The sequence below is a fragment of the Mus musculus genome, chromosome 13, assembly GCF_000001635.26.
Source record: "Mus musculus strain C57BL/6J chromosome 13, GRCm38.p6 C57BL/6J".
Lineage (NCBI taxonomy): Eukaryota > Metazoa > Chordata > Mammalia > Rodentia > Muridae > Mus > Mus musculus.
This window is the reverse complement of record NC_000079.6, coordinates 77,282,148-77,299,865: the sequence shown is the minus strand read 5'-3', so window position 1 is coordinate 77,299,865 and position 17,718 is coordinate 77,282,148. Positions and strand designations below refer to the sequence as shown.

Genomic DNA, 17,718 nt, shown 5'->3' with positions numbered 1-17,718 from the left:
ATGTAAATTATATTCAGTGTATCTTATCTGAATTTTTTAACACAAGAGAAGGACTGGGGTACTGAGGAAAGGTCAGAGTGAGATTCTGGTGGCAAGGAGAAAACCCAAAACTTACTACAAATGATTGGATGATTGGAGCAATTTGAAAAAGGATATGCTGTGGGTCACATTATGGGATGTAGGTATGTAGGGATATATTTGTTCTTCACATATAAGCAATGGTAAGCACAAATAAAGAAGCCAAAATGGAGAACACTGAGGTTTAGAGAAACAAGAAGCCAGGATGAAGAATGCTGATGCATCTGAAACAGCAACAAGCTCTTGCAGACTGATGAAAGCCGAGTTGCTTGGGGGTTCTAGATAAGAACGCCTATGTGTAGAGGGAGCTCACATATTCCAGCCTTAGTGACTAGAAACAGTTAGTCGGGGTTCCGGTATGTGTGAGGGAATACTCAGGTGGGGATAAATCAAAAGTCCCACAACTAGGCTAGTTTGAATGGCTGAAGGTCATGGATATGGTCATGCATATGGTAAGGAGCAAGACCAGAATGAGTTTAATTGAGGAAACTTGACTAGTCTCTTGTGTGGTATACTAGAGGAATCCATACAAGTGGGATGATAGGAACTCTGTAGGTGAGGGATGTCACATGGTACTTTATTCAAGCAGCACTCCTTGCTCTTTTCTAAAGTAGTATTGGCAGGAATGACATTTTAGTTAAGAGACACATGGTTTCTTAATCCTCAATTATCAGTCATAATTTTCTTGAAGTAGAAGTCTCTGTCCACAGTGGAAATGATGGAAAGCCACAGCTGCTGTTGTGCTGTTTTAAAGCACTCTTCAAGGTAGACTAAAATTTCGAGTGCTGGTCTAATGCAATTTTTACTAATTTATTATGTAATTCAGCTTTGCACTTTGGAAATATAACTGCTTTCTTCCGATTCTCTTAGGCATTTCAAAGACTGAATGTAGATAGCTTCGATACACTGGCACTTCTGACTGAACAGCATCATACGAAAATGTTCTTTTACTTAGAATTCCTAAAATAAAAAGACCAATCAAGCTGCAGCACATTTCCTCTGCTGTGACTGCCCATAGTGGCCAGCATATGTATTTGGCTTCCACCCTTCCGGTGACATTTGAGTAGACTAAAAGTTCCATTTAACTTTGGCAACGTATGTTTGTTTGCAGTTGATGTGCTGGGTTTTGTTTGCTTGCCTTGTTGTGCGTCTTGGACATTTTTGAAAGTGTACATACTCACTTGAACTTTTCAACAGGATTCTCGGTATGAGGCCGCCACTGTGAAGCAGGGTGTCCAGAAGAAGGTTCCACTTACAGCAAGGCTGCGATAAGAGCAGTTTCAACTGACCCTGGGCTGTCAGTCCACCCACTGATGGAGGCCTTTCAGAATGCAAGATAAGACAGAGAATTGAAGTTCATCTATGAAATTAATAGCCTTCAATTCCAGATGTAATGTTAACTCCTTTAATGTCAATTTCTTCTGATTACTCAGAAAATGCTTTCATGCTTGTTTACTTTAGGGCTGCTCAGGGAAGTAATTATATTTAATCTCAACTAGCAAATTAATTATTGATAGCCTGCCAAATTTAAAACTGATACAAAATAATTATACCTGTATTTAAAAGATCTCTCTCTCTCTTTCTCTGTGTGTGTATGTGGGTATTTATGTATGTGAGTATGTATTGTGTGTATGTGTGCATGTGTGTGTGTGTATGTGGGTATTTATGTATGTGAGTATGTATTATGTGTATGTGTGCATGTGTGTGTGTACGTGGGTATTTATGTATGTGAGTATGTATTGTGTGTATGTGTGCGCATGTGTGTGTGTGTGTCTGTCTGTGTGTGTGTGTATGTGGGTATGTATTGTGTGTATGTGTGTGTGTGTGTGTGTGTGTGTGTGTGTGTGTGTGTGTGTGTGTAGTGACTACATATGCATTTATTTTGAGTGTCTTCATTTGTTTGCTCCCTAGATACGAAGTGACTGCCTGCTATAGATTATTAGCTTCTTGTCTTGCATGGGAAAAGATGCTCTAGTGAGCTTTTGAATACTTGGAACTTTGCTTTATATTGAATTTGCGTAAAACTAAAGGAATTCAAACCTTCAGTGAAGGGCCAGCCACAATCTAATTACTTAATTAGAAAATCCTTAAATCAACATGCAATTATCAGAATTAATGTTATCACTCACCCAGTGACCTACTTAAGTAATGTCATCAAAGAGAAATAATTCCAAGATAAACAGGCTCTGTTTCCTAATCTGTTATCAGTTTTGAGCAGAAAATCAACTTCCCCAGAGAACTGCTTTCATTGACAAGGGTATCAGTACCTCATTAGAAAGTGGGAATTATCAATAACATTGTTCAACTTTTCCCTTTATAAAACCCCAATTTGGATCACCTAAAGGTTATAACAAGAGATGGTTTCTCTATCAGCTCCTTCCTCCAAGTTCCTGCCCTGTTTGAGTTCCTGTTATGACTTTTTTGGATGATGAGCTATGATGCAGAATCATAAGCCAAATAAACCCTTTCATTCCCAACTTGGTTTTTGTTGTGGTATTTGATAACAGTATCCCTAACTAAGACATCACCCTCTAACAAATTTAACAAAAATTCTACTTTCTCTGAGTACTCTTCACTGAAGGTTTCTCTTCAGAGTGGCCTCTGTATTAAAGAAATTATGACAAGCGTACACAGTTCAGACCTTATTTCATCAAGTGAAAGTTTATCTCTCCATTTAGACAGGAGTGTCTTGAACACAACACAAGAGAGAGAGGAAAACGAAAGAAGGACCAAAGATGTAAATATAGAAAATTTCCAGCATCTCCTTGGCATGGCATTGGAAATATTTCACAACTTCATGATGCACAAAATCCTCCAGTCTGTACTTAAACTTTGATCCAATTCAGGCTTTCCTTGTGAGGCTTTGATAAATGGAGGCAAGGGCAACTCCTTGGGCATTTGGGCAATGTGAGGTAGGAAAATTTCTACCATAGGTGGCTGGTGGAGCAGAAGAGACAATCAACTGTACTCTCAGATTAGAGGAGTAAAAGTCATGGCTGTGAGCATCTTAGGAATTCTCAGTTACTGTGCCAGTTCTTAGAATAGTTTCTAATGTGGTTCCAAAAGACACAAAAGGCCATCATTAGTTCTTTCCTGAACCTTGGATGCTAGGTTCTAAGAAGCCCTTCAGGGGCCCACAAGACAAAAGGCATCTGGTGGCAGGTGGTTGCAGGTATCCCTGATTTACTACCCTTTCCTATGTCTGTATTATGTTTGAGTTAATGACACAGCTGAAGGCATATTTTGCTAGAATACAGTGAGGTTCTCTGACAGACAGTTGGAAAATAACATGAGCAAGATCATGGGGGACAGTGGAGATTTTAAGGTGGGATTTTGTATCTGTTGATGAGTTCAAAACAGACGAGTTTCCTGATGTGGTAGCAGTGTATGAAACTGATTAAAGATAATGTGCATTTTGTTGTTGTTTTTTGTTTTTGTTTTTGAGACATGGTTTCTCTGTGTAGCTCTGGCTGTCCTGGAAATCATTTTGTAGACCGGGCTGGCCTCGAACTCAGAAATCTGCCTGCCTCTTCCTCTGCCTCCCGAGTGCTGGGATTAAAGGCATATGCCATCAAGGGAGGGCAGTGGTGGCACACAACTTTAATCCCAGCACTTGGGAGGCAAAGGCAGGTGGATTTCTGAGTTCGAGGCCAGCCTGGTCTACAAAGTGATTTCCAAGACAGCCATGGCTCTACAGAGAAACCCTGTCTCAAAAAACCAAAAAAACAAAAACAAAAAAAAAAAAACTATAGCTAGAAAGATAATGTGTTTTAAACTCAGTCCCTTGGTCATAAAACAAAATAATTGAATGTAATTTCATTTTCCTTTATCAGAATTCCTAGTTAATAATAAAATCCCTCATTTAACAGATGGGAAACGATTCACTGAGATACACCTCAATTCTTGGATCTTTCAACTTACCACAGATTTTGAAATGTACAGTATAATGAATCACTATGAAAAAATAAAATAGTACAGACATTCCTCAGTCCCCAAGCTCTGAGTAATAAATGCACTGAAGAGTCTGCGTAGGGCATATGGAGAAGCATATGTTCACTCTTTCTCTGAGCTGGGAGAGCTGAGAAAGTGAGATCAGTCTGAAAAAACGACAGAAAGGGAAAATGTGTGTGTGTGTGTGTGTGTGTGTGTGTGTGTGTGTGTGTGTGTGTGTGTGTATCAATGTGTATGTGTCAAATTCTACTATGACATACAGAAAAGAACAAAAATTTACAAATCCATCAAAACTCATACAATTTTGTCCTGGAAAACAGAATAAATACATGGTTGGGTTGTACTAACATTGTATTCCGGTAAATGAGCATTTCTGGGCCATGAATTGGCCCCCAAATTCCTCAAATCCTAAAATAATAAGGTTCAATCTTTACTAGTTTATAGAAATTACAAAATCCTATGGCATAATCATGAAAAACTTTAGCTCTACTTTAGCTAAATGACTATAAAGTAGCTCATTTATAATTCCTTACATGTTCTATGTACTCCTGGATTTTCTGAATTAGTTTGATTCACCCACTCCTAATGCACACTTTCCCTAGTTTTCCACTTTACTGTAAAGCCCAGGCCATGAGAAACTTCTGCATCATACTGAAGATATGATGTGAGCTGGTTTACTGCTCAGGTTTTATGATCGTAAGTTAATATATCATACCAAATATGTGTCTTGGAGAAGCTACTAGTAGATGGTAGGATGAACTATGAAACATACAGCTTGTGTATGTTTCATATCTAGCACTGTTAGGGCACTAATCCTTTATCGTGCTGATCCCAACAAACTACAGAGCCCTAGGCACCAGGGTTGGAAAAGTGACTCTGTTTTTCAGAAGGTTTCGGTGATCTACTGGGAAAGTATCTTTTTTATATTCCCATGGCCTCAATCCCATAGGTTTTGTGGGAGAAACAGCCCAACTTTTTGGTGACATGGTGTAGGATCAGAGGAAGCTTTGAGTAAATGTGTGAGAAGTAGATGAATTTTCACGTGAATGTATGTTGCTGATATGAGTACAATGATCCCAACAGCCCAGACCAATAGTAACTGCCAAAGCCTTACTCAGTCTGAGTGCAAAGACTGACAGTATTTGAAGAGATTATCAACCATAGCTTCCTCCTCCAAGATGACCGCAGCCTGAGACTGATTGGTCCAGATTCCCTAAACCAACTCCTTGTTTAGCTATATGCAGTAAACCCATCACTTTACTACAGATGTACAAAATAAACACTCTGAGTCTACCAGTTAATCAGGAGTTATAGCCCATCCGATCCCAGCTGTTCTGTACGAGTCTGTGTGTCTGTCTTTTCTTCATTCCCTATGGCCCCTGTCAGGTCAGCCTTTGAGGATGAAGGTCTTAGTGAGTCCTCTTGGAAAGCAGCCTAGGTCAGTAGGCCTGATGAACAGTGGTGACAGGAAGACGGCAGAGGTAGTACAAGGATGATGTAGAGACAGGAATGTAAAAGAGGTAGTGACAGGAATGATGATTATCACTTGCAAATTGGAAAACAGAGATAGAAAAACACCCGCAGCAGGGACTAATCCTGTTTTCTAAGTGCTAGTCAGTATTTAAACTTTTGTTGGGGTTGTGGAGGGGAGAAGAGAGATTGAGACACAGATAGCCTTGGCTGGCCCAGAACTTGCTCTGTCCTAGACCCTGGTCAGAGTCAATGTAGGCTGAAAGCAGAGTGCCACCAGGCCTTGCTCATTTTTCCCATCCTCCCTCCCTCCCTCCCTCCCTCCCTCCCTCCCTCCCTCCCTCCCTCCCTCCCTCCCTCCCTCCCTCCCTTCCTTCCTTCCTTCCTTCCTTCCTTCCTTCCATCTTCCCTCCCTTTCTTTCTTTTCTTCTGTTTTTAGAAGTTGTAACCAGCCATCATTGTGAAGAATCATGGGGAAGAGATCTCAATGATACAGAAACAGATCACTTAGCAAGTCAGTGACTCTGCAATTTCTTTTCTCTTGGTTTGTGCTAGGTGGATCAGAGGGGAAGGAATGCTTTGAATTCTCTAACTTTGGGGCAAGATAGACTATAATGCCTGAGAATTAACATTTCTAGAGAAGAGCTAGGGAAGATAATCCAGTTGTCTAGCATCCATAACTCCAAATTTAATTCCCAGCACCATATGAATTAGGTGATGGGATGACACTTGTAATCTCAGCATGCACACCCAAGTGTGGGGATGACACTGTAATCTTGGCACTTGCGAGAACCAGAAATTCATGCTTGCCTTTTGCTGTATAGCAAGTTCATGGTCATTTTAGGATACAAGAAATCTTTTCTCCCAAAAGCTCTCAACTAAGGACTGATGCTAGGAGTTGTTTAGGTATATATTCCAGAACCCTTATTCTTTTGGTTTAATAACTAGAACTGAAGCAAAAAAATGTATTTTGCATTATTTTTCTACTCCAAGTCTTACAGATGCCACCCAAAGACAAAAAACTACTGGTAATTAAAAGAATGATATGGGCTAAGGAAATGATCTTTCCCAGGGAAGAGCTCCCTGGTTTTATCCAATAATAAGTGGTCAGTCCCAAAACATATAAGTAAAACTAAAGGGACTGAGCAGGTTGTATTTATATGTTTAGATATACACTCACACTCACTTACACACACACATACACACACACACACACACACAAAAGACAATAACAATTAAAAAAGAGTCAGTGATTTCTACAGAAAATGGGTGGGAAGCATAAATGGGAAATACTGGAAAGAGGAAAGGATGAAAGAAAAATTATGTAATTATGTTTTAATTTTTAAATTTAAGAAATTAATTAAAAGTAAAATGTATGATATATAAAAACCAAACAAAAACCAAAACCCAAAGATCTGCAATGCTTAAGTTCAGCAAGTCTTTCAATAATTGTCTTGAAAGATGGCCCAAGTCCCTTTGCTTCACTATCTTCTTTCCCAGTGTTCCTCCACTTAGAAAATAAATGACTTCCACTTGTATAGTTTTACTAGGGTCTCTTTGTCAACAATATTCAAGTTGGAGCTGGGTAGTGGTGGCATACACCTTTAATCCCAGCACTTGGGAGGCAGAGGCAGGCAGATTTCTGAGTTTGAGGCCAGCCTGGTCTACAAAGTGAGTTTCAGGACAGCCAGGGCTATACAGAAAAACCCTGTCTTGGGGGAAAAAAAAAGAATTTTCAAGTTGGGATAAAAAATGAAGATAATGTATATCTTAATCCTTGTTTTAAGAATATTGAGCACATACTCCAAAGACTTTTAGTTAATAGATTTGGCTGCTTTAAATCCAGGTTCAACCAATGTTCATTCCTGATTTCAAACCAATGCTCATTCCTTTACTTCATGTTGTCCCTTATTAAGCTTGATGGATATGTTGTAGATAAGTTGCATTTTCTGGCATAGAAGATGTTTGGCTCCATTCAAACCATCTGATTAAAGATATCAAGTTTTGAACCCCAGACTGAGTCAGGTCTTAGGGTTATGTCCCAAATTGGAGACATGTTACTTAAGATACAGGAAATGATTTCAGCCAGATGTTTTCTGGCATGTATCACTGGGAGAAATTTATACCAGAAAGCATAAGGTACATTATTCAGAGAACAAAGTAAAAAACATAACTCAAGACAAGCTGAAGGCCATAGTCCTAGTGGGGAGTGGAAAGCAGGATCATGGAAGTTCCAGAATTATGACTCTTCATTTTCTTTAACTTATCTTTGAGAGTCTTTCAAAGAACAAAAAGCAAAGGAAACTTTTAAAGTCACCATGCCATCTTTCTCCAAGAAAATAATTTTTAATTTGGGTGACACTCATCTGCATAGAGATATGTAGACTTGACTTGGTAGTCAAGCTAGCTTTGCCCACTAACAAAGACTTATATTCTTTAAAAAAACTGTTATGTGTGTGCATCCCCATACCTGTGTAGGGAATTATACTTGGGGTTTGATCATGCTAGGAAAAACTCTACCAACTATATTCTCTAGCTCTCTTCTCTAGGGGTTTTAATTCCCTAGGATTATGGACAATATTGTTTAAATGTTAGGGAAATTCAGGGTGCATGTATCTGTCCCCTTTTGTCCATATAGCATGAACCAAGAGGTAAAGAAAAGAAAAAGTAAACAAGTGTTTTTAAGGATAATTAATTTTAATTTTGTAAATAATGTAACATTTCAGTCATGAGTTTAGGGGTGAGTTTGTAAGACAGTAGAGAACAGGAGTCATTGGCTATCCCCTTTCAGCAGCCATGTTATCTTTCTGGAAACAATGGCTACTATCAGTCCCTGACATCAGATAAGACCCTCTTACTGAGAGTTCCAGAGTGGTGTTTGTTTTGTTTTGTTTTGTTTTGTTTTGTTTTGTTTTGTTTTGTTTTTGACGTCACACTTCTGATAAGTGTGGACATACAATGGGAAACCAGTTCGATTTTCTTTCCATGTTATCAGCTTTGTAGTAGATACTCTTAACAAGTTTAGATAATTGCTAAACTCTTCTACCTTCTGAAATAGATAGATCTTTACTGTCCAGTTCCTATGAATGGCTGCCTAGTGAATATTTAATGTGGTGAGTGGCTTGGAGGCAAGTTAGCTCACTGAATTATCATACTCCCTTCCCCCTTATGAATATCCTGGAAGGTAAGAGAATAAGATATTTTTTTGATAGAGAAAATAAACAATACTCTTCTGTGGAATTTTAAGTAGCTAAATAAGATCATAAAATATTTGTCTCAACTTATTCATCAAACACTAAATGAAACAGAAGCTCATGCAGGTTAACTTATTTTCCAAGATCAAAAAATAAAACAAGTACAGAAGACACATTGTCTACTAAGAAAACCTGTAGTTGTCTGTATGGTCACAGTGCAGTCTGAATTTCTGTATTAGTCACATAATATTTTTAAAGTAATAATAGAAGAGGAAACATAAACCTTAAGATATCCATCCACTCATCCATGCCCACTCCACCCATCTATCTTATCTATCTATCTATCTATCTATCTATCTATCTATCTATCTATCTATCTATCTATCTATCTATCTATCTACCAATCCAACCATCTATCCACCCATCTATCCTCCTGTCTATCCACCTATGTAACCATCATCCATCCATCCATCCACTCATCCATCCATCCACCCATCCATCCATTCGTTTATCTGAAATTCCTAGTCAACATTTTTAGTTCTTTCAATAATTATTACACATACTGCCTTCGGCATTGAAAATTTTTTCAAAGCTCCAGCTATTGTCTACCGATCCTCCAGAACAGCTACATAAAAGCTCTCAGTGTTCTTCCCCTAGATGGCTCCGTACTTGCACTTGGCATGTCAGAGTATACAGTCTCTCAGTGCTGTTCCTCAATGCTGTGTAAAAGCTTGCCATCAACAGCAAGGAGACTATTAAAATATTTTATATTAAAACATACATACATACATAATTTCCCCCATCCTTTTCCTAGGAGACAGATTTTGTCCTCCTCTTTAGAAGTTCTATTCTGAGGATATTAGAAGAAACCAGCTAATCAAAATCACACTATCCATATCTGAAATCTACTATGCATATCAAATCTCAGCAAATTCATTTAAGCTCTTGCTCTCTTACCTCTTATATTCTTGTTCCTTTGTGCCTCCTCTTTCCCCTTCCCTTTCCCCCTCTCTCCACATGGCCATGGCCACCCTCTGCTTCTGTATTCTTGTCTCTCTCTGCCTTTCTACAATAAATGCCTTAAGACAAAAAAAAAAATCTCAGAAAGTTCATATTGTACTTTGCACCAAATTGCTCATTCATTCATTCAACTACTATACACTGGCTGACTTCTAGACTAGGGAGACAGAAGAATACCAATTATGGGATTTGAAAAAGATTCATTATATTTTAAATGATTATATAAATAAAGCTAAAATTATAGTTATAGAAGTTGAACAGAGGAAAGGCAAACTAAGATAAAGTAATAGAACCAAACTAATCTTTGGAGTTGAAAGGCTTCCCTACAAAAGTCAGCTGAGCAGAGGATATGAGAGCAAATGGGCATTCCTTCATTAAATAAAGATGAAGAGGTGGCAAGGGCAGGTGGAAAAGGCAATTTTGAAGAGCACACTTCACATTGTGATGGTTCTCAAAGAATTTGGGGATGAGAAATAGAAAACCCACATGTACATGACTTTTGTAGATCATGCTAAGTATGCGTATCCATGTTTGCGTATCTTTGTGTGTGTAGTAGGTGGTATGGTCCATATATGGTATGGTAAATGTATATGTACATGTGTATGGTACTCACTGGAAGACTGGAAGTCATACATATGAAAAAATAAAGTTTGAGTTCGAAAAATTTGTTTGGGTTTGAAAAGTTTGGGCTACAGTTTAGAAAATAATGAAAATAAAAGTTGACACAAAAAAACTATAGAAAACTTGCACAGTGAATTTCAGAATGTAATGTAGTGGTAGAGAGCTTGACATGCTCAGCTTTATCTAGAAAAAGTGAAGCTAGGATGTCAAAGCAGTCATTGCAGTATTGATGAGAGAGATTATGGTGGTCTGGACTAAGGTGAGAGTGGCTTTATGGATGGTAGATTAAAGGCTTAAAATCATGGAGACCTAACAATAGGGTGGAAATGTAGGAGGAAAAGAGGCTCTAGATGCTTTCCTAAGGATCTGGCCTACACAACTGAGTACTTACCATTAGCTAAGACAAGGCTCGAGAGAAGAGAATCAGTTTGGAAGGGACAGTGTCTGTAATCTCCGGTGTATACTTCAAGACAATATTCAGGTACATTGATATCTATGAGTCTAGAGTCTTTGAATAGAGTATAATTGATTTTAATAGAATGGAATAAAAAAGAACTGCAGTGGACTGCAGAGCATCACTTTTTAAAAGTTACATGATAGCTGTGCATTGGTGGTATATACCTCTAATCTCAACACTTGGGAGATAGAGGCAGGCAGAACTCTCTGAGTTCAAGGCTACCCTAGTCTACAGCGTGAGTTATAGGACAGCCAACCATACATAGAGAAACCCTGTTTCACAAAGAAAAAAAAAAGAAAAAGGTGCATGATAGAACACTGAAGATATTTACTATCTCAGGGTCAGGCCTGCAAACATGATATAAAAAGAGACATAAAAGCTGTAACAAGAAAGAAAGGTAGAAATTGGTGGGATGTCTCAAGATGGTGGAAGTGAACAACAGTACTGTGTGGTTCTCAAGTTGGAATCATAATTTCGTTTGCTGTATTGTATCAAGGAAAGGAATTTTTATTCCAACTTTCCTTAACCACCTCTTCCTATACCTGTAAGGCATAGCAATGTAACTTACATGGAGAAATTCTGTGAAATATGAAAGAAGCGACTATATCTTGAATTAGATAAATATTTACATAGAACCATAAAGTGAGGCCAAATATTATTTAATATGTTTAGGCTGGGAGATAATATATAAACATAAACAGAATTCTCTTAAGTAAAAGCACAACAGAAAACAAGCTCTACAGCAGAGGAGTGACTAGCCTGGTATCAGAATATTGTGACAGCAGAGAAGACAATAACCAGAAGAAACGAATGCCCTGTTTATTCATGACAACTGTGCCACTCATGTTCAGAGTGCAAAGAAAGACTTGAGTATTCCTTGGAGGTTTTCAAATAGTTTAATTAAGATTCAACTCTAGGAAATATAAAACAAAAAACAAGCATTAGAAGGAAACAGTATAAATTACTATGGTGGATAATCTTGGTTGTCAACTTGAACACATCTGGAATCAAGTAAAATCCAAGCATTTCCGTACACCTGTGAGGAATTACTTTTCACTGCATCATTTAAAGTGGAAAACCCCATCCTAAATTGGGACCGTATCTTCTCATGGCAGTTTACATAAAATGGCACAGAAGAAGGAAACTTTGCTCTTTGACTGCTTCCTCTCACTCTCACTGGCAAGTTTATCTCTCCTGCTGCTGAGACATCCCTTCACTGGCCTTAGAACCTACTTTATCTGTAGTCCAACAGAGATTGGAGATCAGCTGAGACACCAATCCTCTTTGACTAACCCAAAACAACTATCAGATTTTTGGCCTCTCTATTGGAACTAGCCAGACCACAGTCTATAAAACCCACAATAAATCTTCTATTAGTATATATAGATTCATTCTATCAGGTCTGTTCCTCTAGAGATCGCTGACTACAACAATTACCAAGACAGTATTATTTTTTGACGATTTATATGAAATCACTATATTATCATGTTTTGACCTTGTTAGGGAGATAGTCACCAGTTGATTTAGCCTTGTCTACTATGAAACTGATTATTAAAAGTCAACTACAGTGTTGGCTTGTGCCATTGAGACAGAGCTTAAATGTAGTTTATTTTACATAACGCTTTGGAAATACATTAATTTTCCTAAAAATAGGTCTTCAGAACAGTATTACCAGAGCTTGGGGGAGCATAAAAATTAATTTTACTTATTATGTCCCCCACAGTAACCTTATAGACAAGTTTATTTTCTATATAACTTTCTGCATTTTCATTCTGTTTGGGTTTTCTTATTTTTCCTTGCTCTATTCTAACTTCTAGCCTACATTTAATTATCTTAACACTTCAGAAAGCTGGTTCAAGACTTTCCTGAAATAATATACAGGTAGAAAATAAATAGATGTCATATTTATTAAGATGTTGGACTGGCAAAGTGGCTCAGCAACAAACTGTACTTGCCGCCAAGACTGAGAACATGTTTAATTCCCAGAAACACATGGGAAGGAGGAAGGAGAAAATGGACTCTACGAGTTGACTGATTTCCATAAGAAAGTTGAGACCTCCCATGCTCATGTACTGGGAGGATTAATATAGTAAAAATGGCGATTTTAGCAAAAGCAATCAACAGATTCAATGCAATCCCCACCAAAATTCCAACTCAATTCTTCACAGAGTTAGAAAGAACAATTTGCAAATTCATCTGGAATAACAAAAAACCTAGAATAGCAAAACTATCCTCAACAATAAAAGAGCCTCTGGTGGAATCACCATGCCTGACCACAAGCTGTACTACAGAGCAATTGTAATTAAAAACTGCATGGTATAGGTACAGTGACAGGCAGGTAGATTAATGGAATGGAAATAAAGACTCAGAAATGAAACCACACACCTATGGTCACTTTATCTTTGACAAAGAAGCTAAAATCATCCAGTGGGAAAAAGCATTTTCAACAATTGGTGCTGGCTCAATTGGTGGTTAGCATGTAGAAGGAGGCAAATCGATCCATGCTTATCTCCTTGTACAAAGCTCAAGTACAAGTGGATCAAAGACCTCCACATAAAACCAGATACTCTAAAACTAATAGAAGAGAAAGTGGGGAAGAGCCTCAAGCACATGAGCACAGAGGAAATTTTTCTGAACAGAAACACCAAGAGCCTATGCTCTAAGGTCAAGAATTGACAAATGGGACCTCATAAAATTGCAAAGCTTCTGTAAGGCAAGAGACACTGTCAATAGGACAAAAAAAAAAGGCAACCAACAGATTGGGAAAAGATCTTTATAAGACTAATATCCAATATATACAAAGAATTCAAGAAGTAAGACTCAAAAGAACCAAATAACCCTATTATTAAAAATGGGGCACAGAGCTAAAAAAATTCTCACCTGAGGAATACCGAGTGGCTTAGAAGCACCTAAAAATTGTTCAACATCCTTAATCATCAGGTTAATGCAAATGAAAACAACCCTGAGATTCCACCTCACACCAGTCAGAATGGCTAAGATCAAAAACTCAGGTGACAGCAGATGCTGTCGAGGACATGGATAAAGAGGAACACTTCTCCATTGCTGGAAGGACTGCAAGCTGGTACAACGAAGCTGGAAATCAGTCTGGCGGTTCCTCAGAAAATTGGACACAGTTCTATAGGAAGATCCAGCAACCCCTCTCCTGGGCATGTACCCAGAGGATTTTCCAATTTGTAATAAGGACACATGCTCCACTATGTTCATAGCAGCCTTATTTATATTAGCCAGAATCTGAAAAGAACCCAGATGTCCCTCAACAGAGCAATGGATACAGAAAATGTGGTACATTTACACAATGGAGTACTACTCAGCTATTAAAAACAATGAATTTATGAAATTCTTAGACAAATAGATGGACCTGGAGAATATCATTCAAAGTGAGGCAACTCAATCACAAAAGAACATACATAGTATGCACTCACTGATAAGTGGATATTAGCCCAGAAGCTCAGAATCCTTCTTAGAACGGGGAACAAAATACCCATGGAAGGAATTACAGTGTCAATGTTCGTAGCAGAGACTGAAGCAATGACCATCCAAAGACTGCCCCACTTGGGGATCCATTCCATAAACAACCACCAAACCCAGACACTAAGGCAGATGCCAACAAGAGCTTGCTGACAGGAGCCTGATATAGCTGTCTCCTGAGAGGCTCTGCCAATGCCTGGCAAATACAGAAGTGGATGCTCACAGCCATCCATTGGACTGAGCACAGGGTCCCCAATGAAGAAGCTAGAGAAAGTACCCAAGGAGCTGAAGAGGTTTGAACCCCAGAGGAGAAACAACAATATGAACGAACCAATAGCTCCAGAGCTCCCTGGGACTAAACCTCCAATGAAAGAAAACACATGGTGAGACTTGTAGCTCTAGCTGTATGTGTAGCAGAGGATGGTCTAGTCGGTCACCAATGGGAGGAGAGGCCCTTAAACCTGTGAAGGTTCTATGCCCCAGTATAGGGGAATGCCAGGGCCAAGAAGGGGAGTGGGTGGGTTGGGGAGCAGTGGGAGTGGGAGGGGATAGGAGATTTTCGGAGGGGAAACTAGGGGATAATATTCGAAATGTAAATAAATATCTAATAAAAAAGGAAAAAGAAAGTTGTGGCCTGTCTCATCACTTGCACGAATAAAGAAACAAGCAAATAAATAAAATAAAATAAAAATCAATTACTATGAAATTTCATAAAATTAGTTATCTCAGTGATTTCTTTCCTACATTTTCTCCTTTCTTTAAATAAACTTTCTTTTTTAAAATTTTTTAAAAATATTTTTATTACATATTTTCCTCAATTACATTTCCAATGCTATCCCAAAAGTCCCCCATGCCCCCCCCACTCCCCTACCCACCCATTCTCACTTTTTGGCCCTGGCGTTCCCCTGTACTGGGGCATATAAAGTTTTCGTGTCCAATGGGCCTCTCTTTCCAGTGATGGCCAGCTAGGCCATCATTTGATACATATGCAGCTAGAGTCAAGAGCTCCGGGGTACTGGTTAGTTCATAATGTTGTTCCACTTACAGGGTTGCAGATCTCTTTAGCTCCTTGGATACTTTCTCTAGCTCCTCCATTGGGGGCCCTGTGATCCATCCAATTGCTGACTGTGAGCATCCACTTATGTGTTTGCTAGGTCCCGGCCTAGTCTCACAAGAGACAGCTATATCAGGGTCCTTTCACTTATTTATCTAAATAAACTTTCTTATAAGATGAAACTAACATGTTTTCATTTGTTATCGTCTAACTCATATATTTTCCAGAACCTTTTGGTTGCAGAACACTGTTTTCAAGAAGAATTTGAGGTAAAAGAGAAGAGGTAGCTGGCTTAAGTGTGGAAAGTGGATTGAAAGGGAATGACTTGTGACCTCCCACTGCCATGCCTGGCAAATGCAAATCAATAATGATTACTTTTGAAATCATTTTTCTTGATGCCCAGATTCTATCACTGTTCTAAGCATGCTGGGCTGTATGGCACAAGCATCAAACCTTTCTCAGCACATCAAATGACCCAGCAGAGAACAGCTGTCAGAATTTGAGGTACTCAGAGGGACGCAGGGAAAGGGTAACCATATCATACTTTGCAGGAAAATTCAGGCCTAAGGAGTTCCACAAGAAGAAACAAGAAAAAGTTCTAAGGTGGAGAATGATGAACAAATACAAGTTAATAGTTGCCAAGCCCTATTCATGCATCAAGGACAGTGAGGTAAAATGGAGCAGAGAAAAATGATGGATGCTTGGCAAACAAGGCACAGAGGTACAAAACAAGCAAATTTAGGATTTTGGGGAGAAAAGGCACATACATTAAATAACACATGTTAAATAACAGGAATATGGAAAAAGTTCATTACAATGATTTGGGGAGGAAGGCTGGCTTTGAGAGGAGTTCTGAGACTGTTTACTGGCCATGATAAGGCCAGGAAAGACTGAGGACTAAGAATAGGCAAAATAAAGGACTCAGAAACACCTATCTTTTAAGGATTTATGAACGATGCTTGTATAAGGTGTTCTAAGGAAGGGGGAGAAAGGACAAGCCACTATCAGAGTAGATAAACTCCGAAACTCTCTGGATAAGGCAAGTCATGTTTCCTAGTAAGCAACAGGTACTAGAAGGTTGGATACAACGGAGAAGCACTGGGCTGTACAATTCCATCATACATAGAGCATTGCAAAACAGTGCAATGAAATGTATAATGTACAAAGCTGGACATGTAGAAATGTAGAAAGCTGGACATAGAATGCTAGGGCAAAGGCTAGCACTCCCCGGAATATGGAGGTACAAGACGTTTCTCAAAAGACGTTATAAATCAAGCCCTTAAAGTACAAAGAACAGAGAAAACTGGCTTGCTTCTTGCTTGCTTTTTGCTTATTTTTTAACTTAATGAATTAAAATTGTATTCATAAGAAATATTGAAGATACAGATAAAAACAAAGTCACATGTAAAATCCCTCCAGAAATAAAAACTAAAATGCCTTCTTGGTCTAACCCCTCTGGCATCTGATGGGCTTTTGCTTGATTTGCACTGTTTTGCAATGCTCTATGTATGATGGAATTGTACAGCCCAGTGCTTCCCCGTTGTATCCAACCTTCTAGTACCTGTTGCTTACTAGAAAACATGACTTGCCTTATCCAGAGAGTTTCGGGCAGCTATCAATTACCTCAAATCTCCCTTGGAGAAAAACACTGTAGCCCAGTACGTGAGGGACCAAGCAGAGTAGAATAATCAAAAGGACACTTTACCCAGTGAATAACAGGAAGACTGTTGAGAAATTCTTCAGGCATGATTGTTAACATCTACTCTGAATGATTTTCCCTTGAAAGGTGCTCTTGTCAAGACTAACTCAAGTGTAATAGGAATTGCTTGTGGACCTGATCTCCAGCTTCTTTTTCTTCAGAAATTTCTACTTGCATCAGACAGCACCTTTCTCTTTACAAAGTGCCTACGTACCCAATAAAGGTTCACAGAGGCTAAGGGGTGATAGGTATGAGGCATTTACACCATGTCTGCTACACATATTGCTTCAGTTGGGGCTGGCTTGAATAACCCAATTAATTATAAATCACAATGATTTATAGTTGACATATATCTTTAAAAATCAATTGTTTTATTGATTCCTTACTGGTCTATTGTTATAACGAGCCTGTAAGTGATTTTTTCCAATAGCAGTATAGAACATTAATTTTCCACTTTCTCTTATAAACAATACTTCAATAAATATCTTACATATAAAACTTCAATAGCATCTCCACTTTATCCCTAACAGTGAATTTCTAGAAATGGATTTCCCAAGATATTTTTAAGGTTTCAGCACAGACTACTAACATAGTCCCAGAAAGCTGGCACCAGACACCATTTTACACTGGGAATAAACAAGGACTTTCCGGACCAAATTGTTCTGTTAGAGTTGTTTACTAACAG

General features: G+C 38.6%; 1 protein-coding gene across 3 annotated transcripts in view; it reads right to left on the bottom strand.

Annotated features, from left to right (window-relative positions):
- 2210408I21Rik (RIKEN cDNA 2210408I21 gene) overlaps positions 1-17,718 on the bottom strand; it is a 478,255-nt gene that overhangs the window by 313,920 nt on the left and 146,617 nt on the right. For all 3 annotated transcript variants that reach the window (XM_006517397.4, XM_017315609.1, NM_001145676.1), the window contains one exon: positions 1,260-1,399. In XM_006517397.4, coding sequence (XP_006517460.1) covers positions 1,260-1,399 — 140 coding nt within the window. The remainder of the gene's footprint in view (positions 1-1,259; positions 1,400-17,718) is intronic.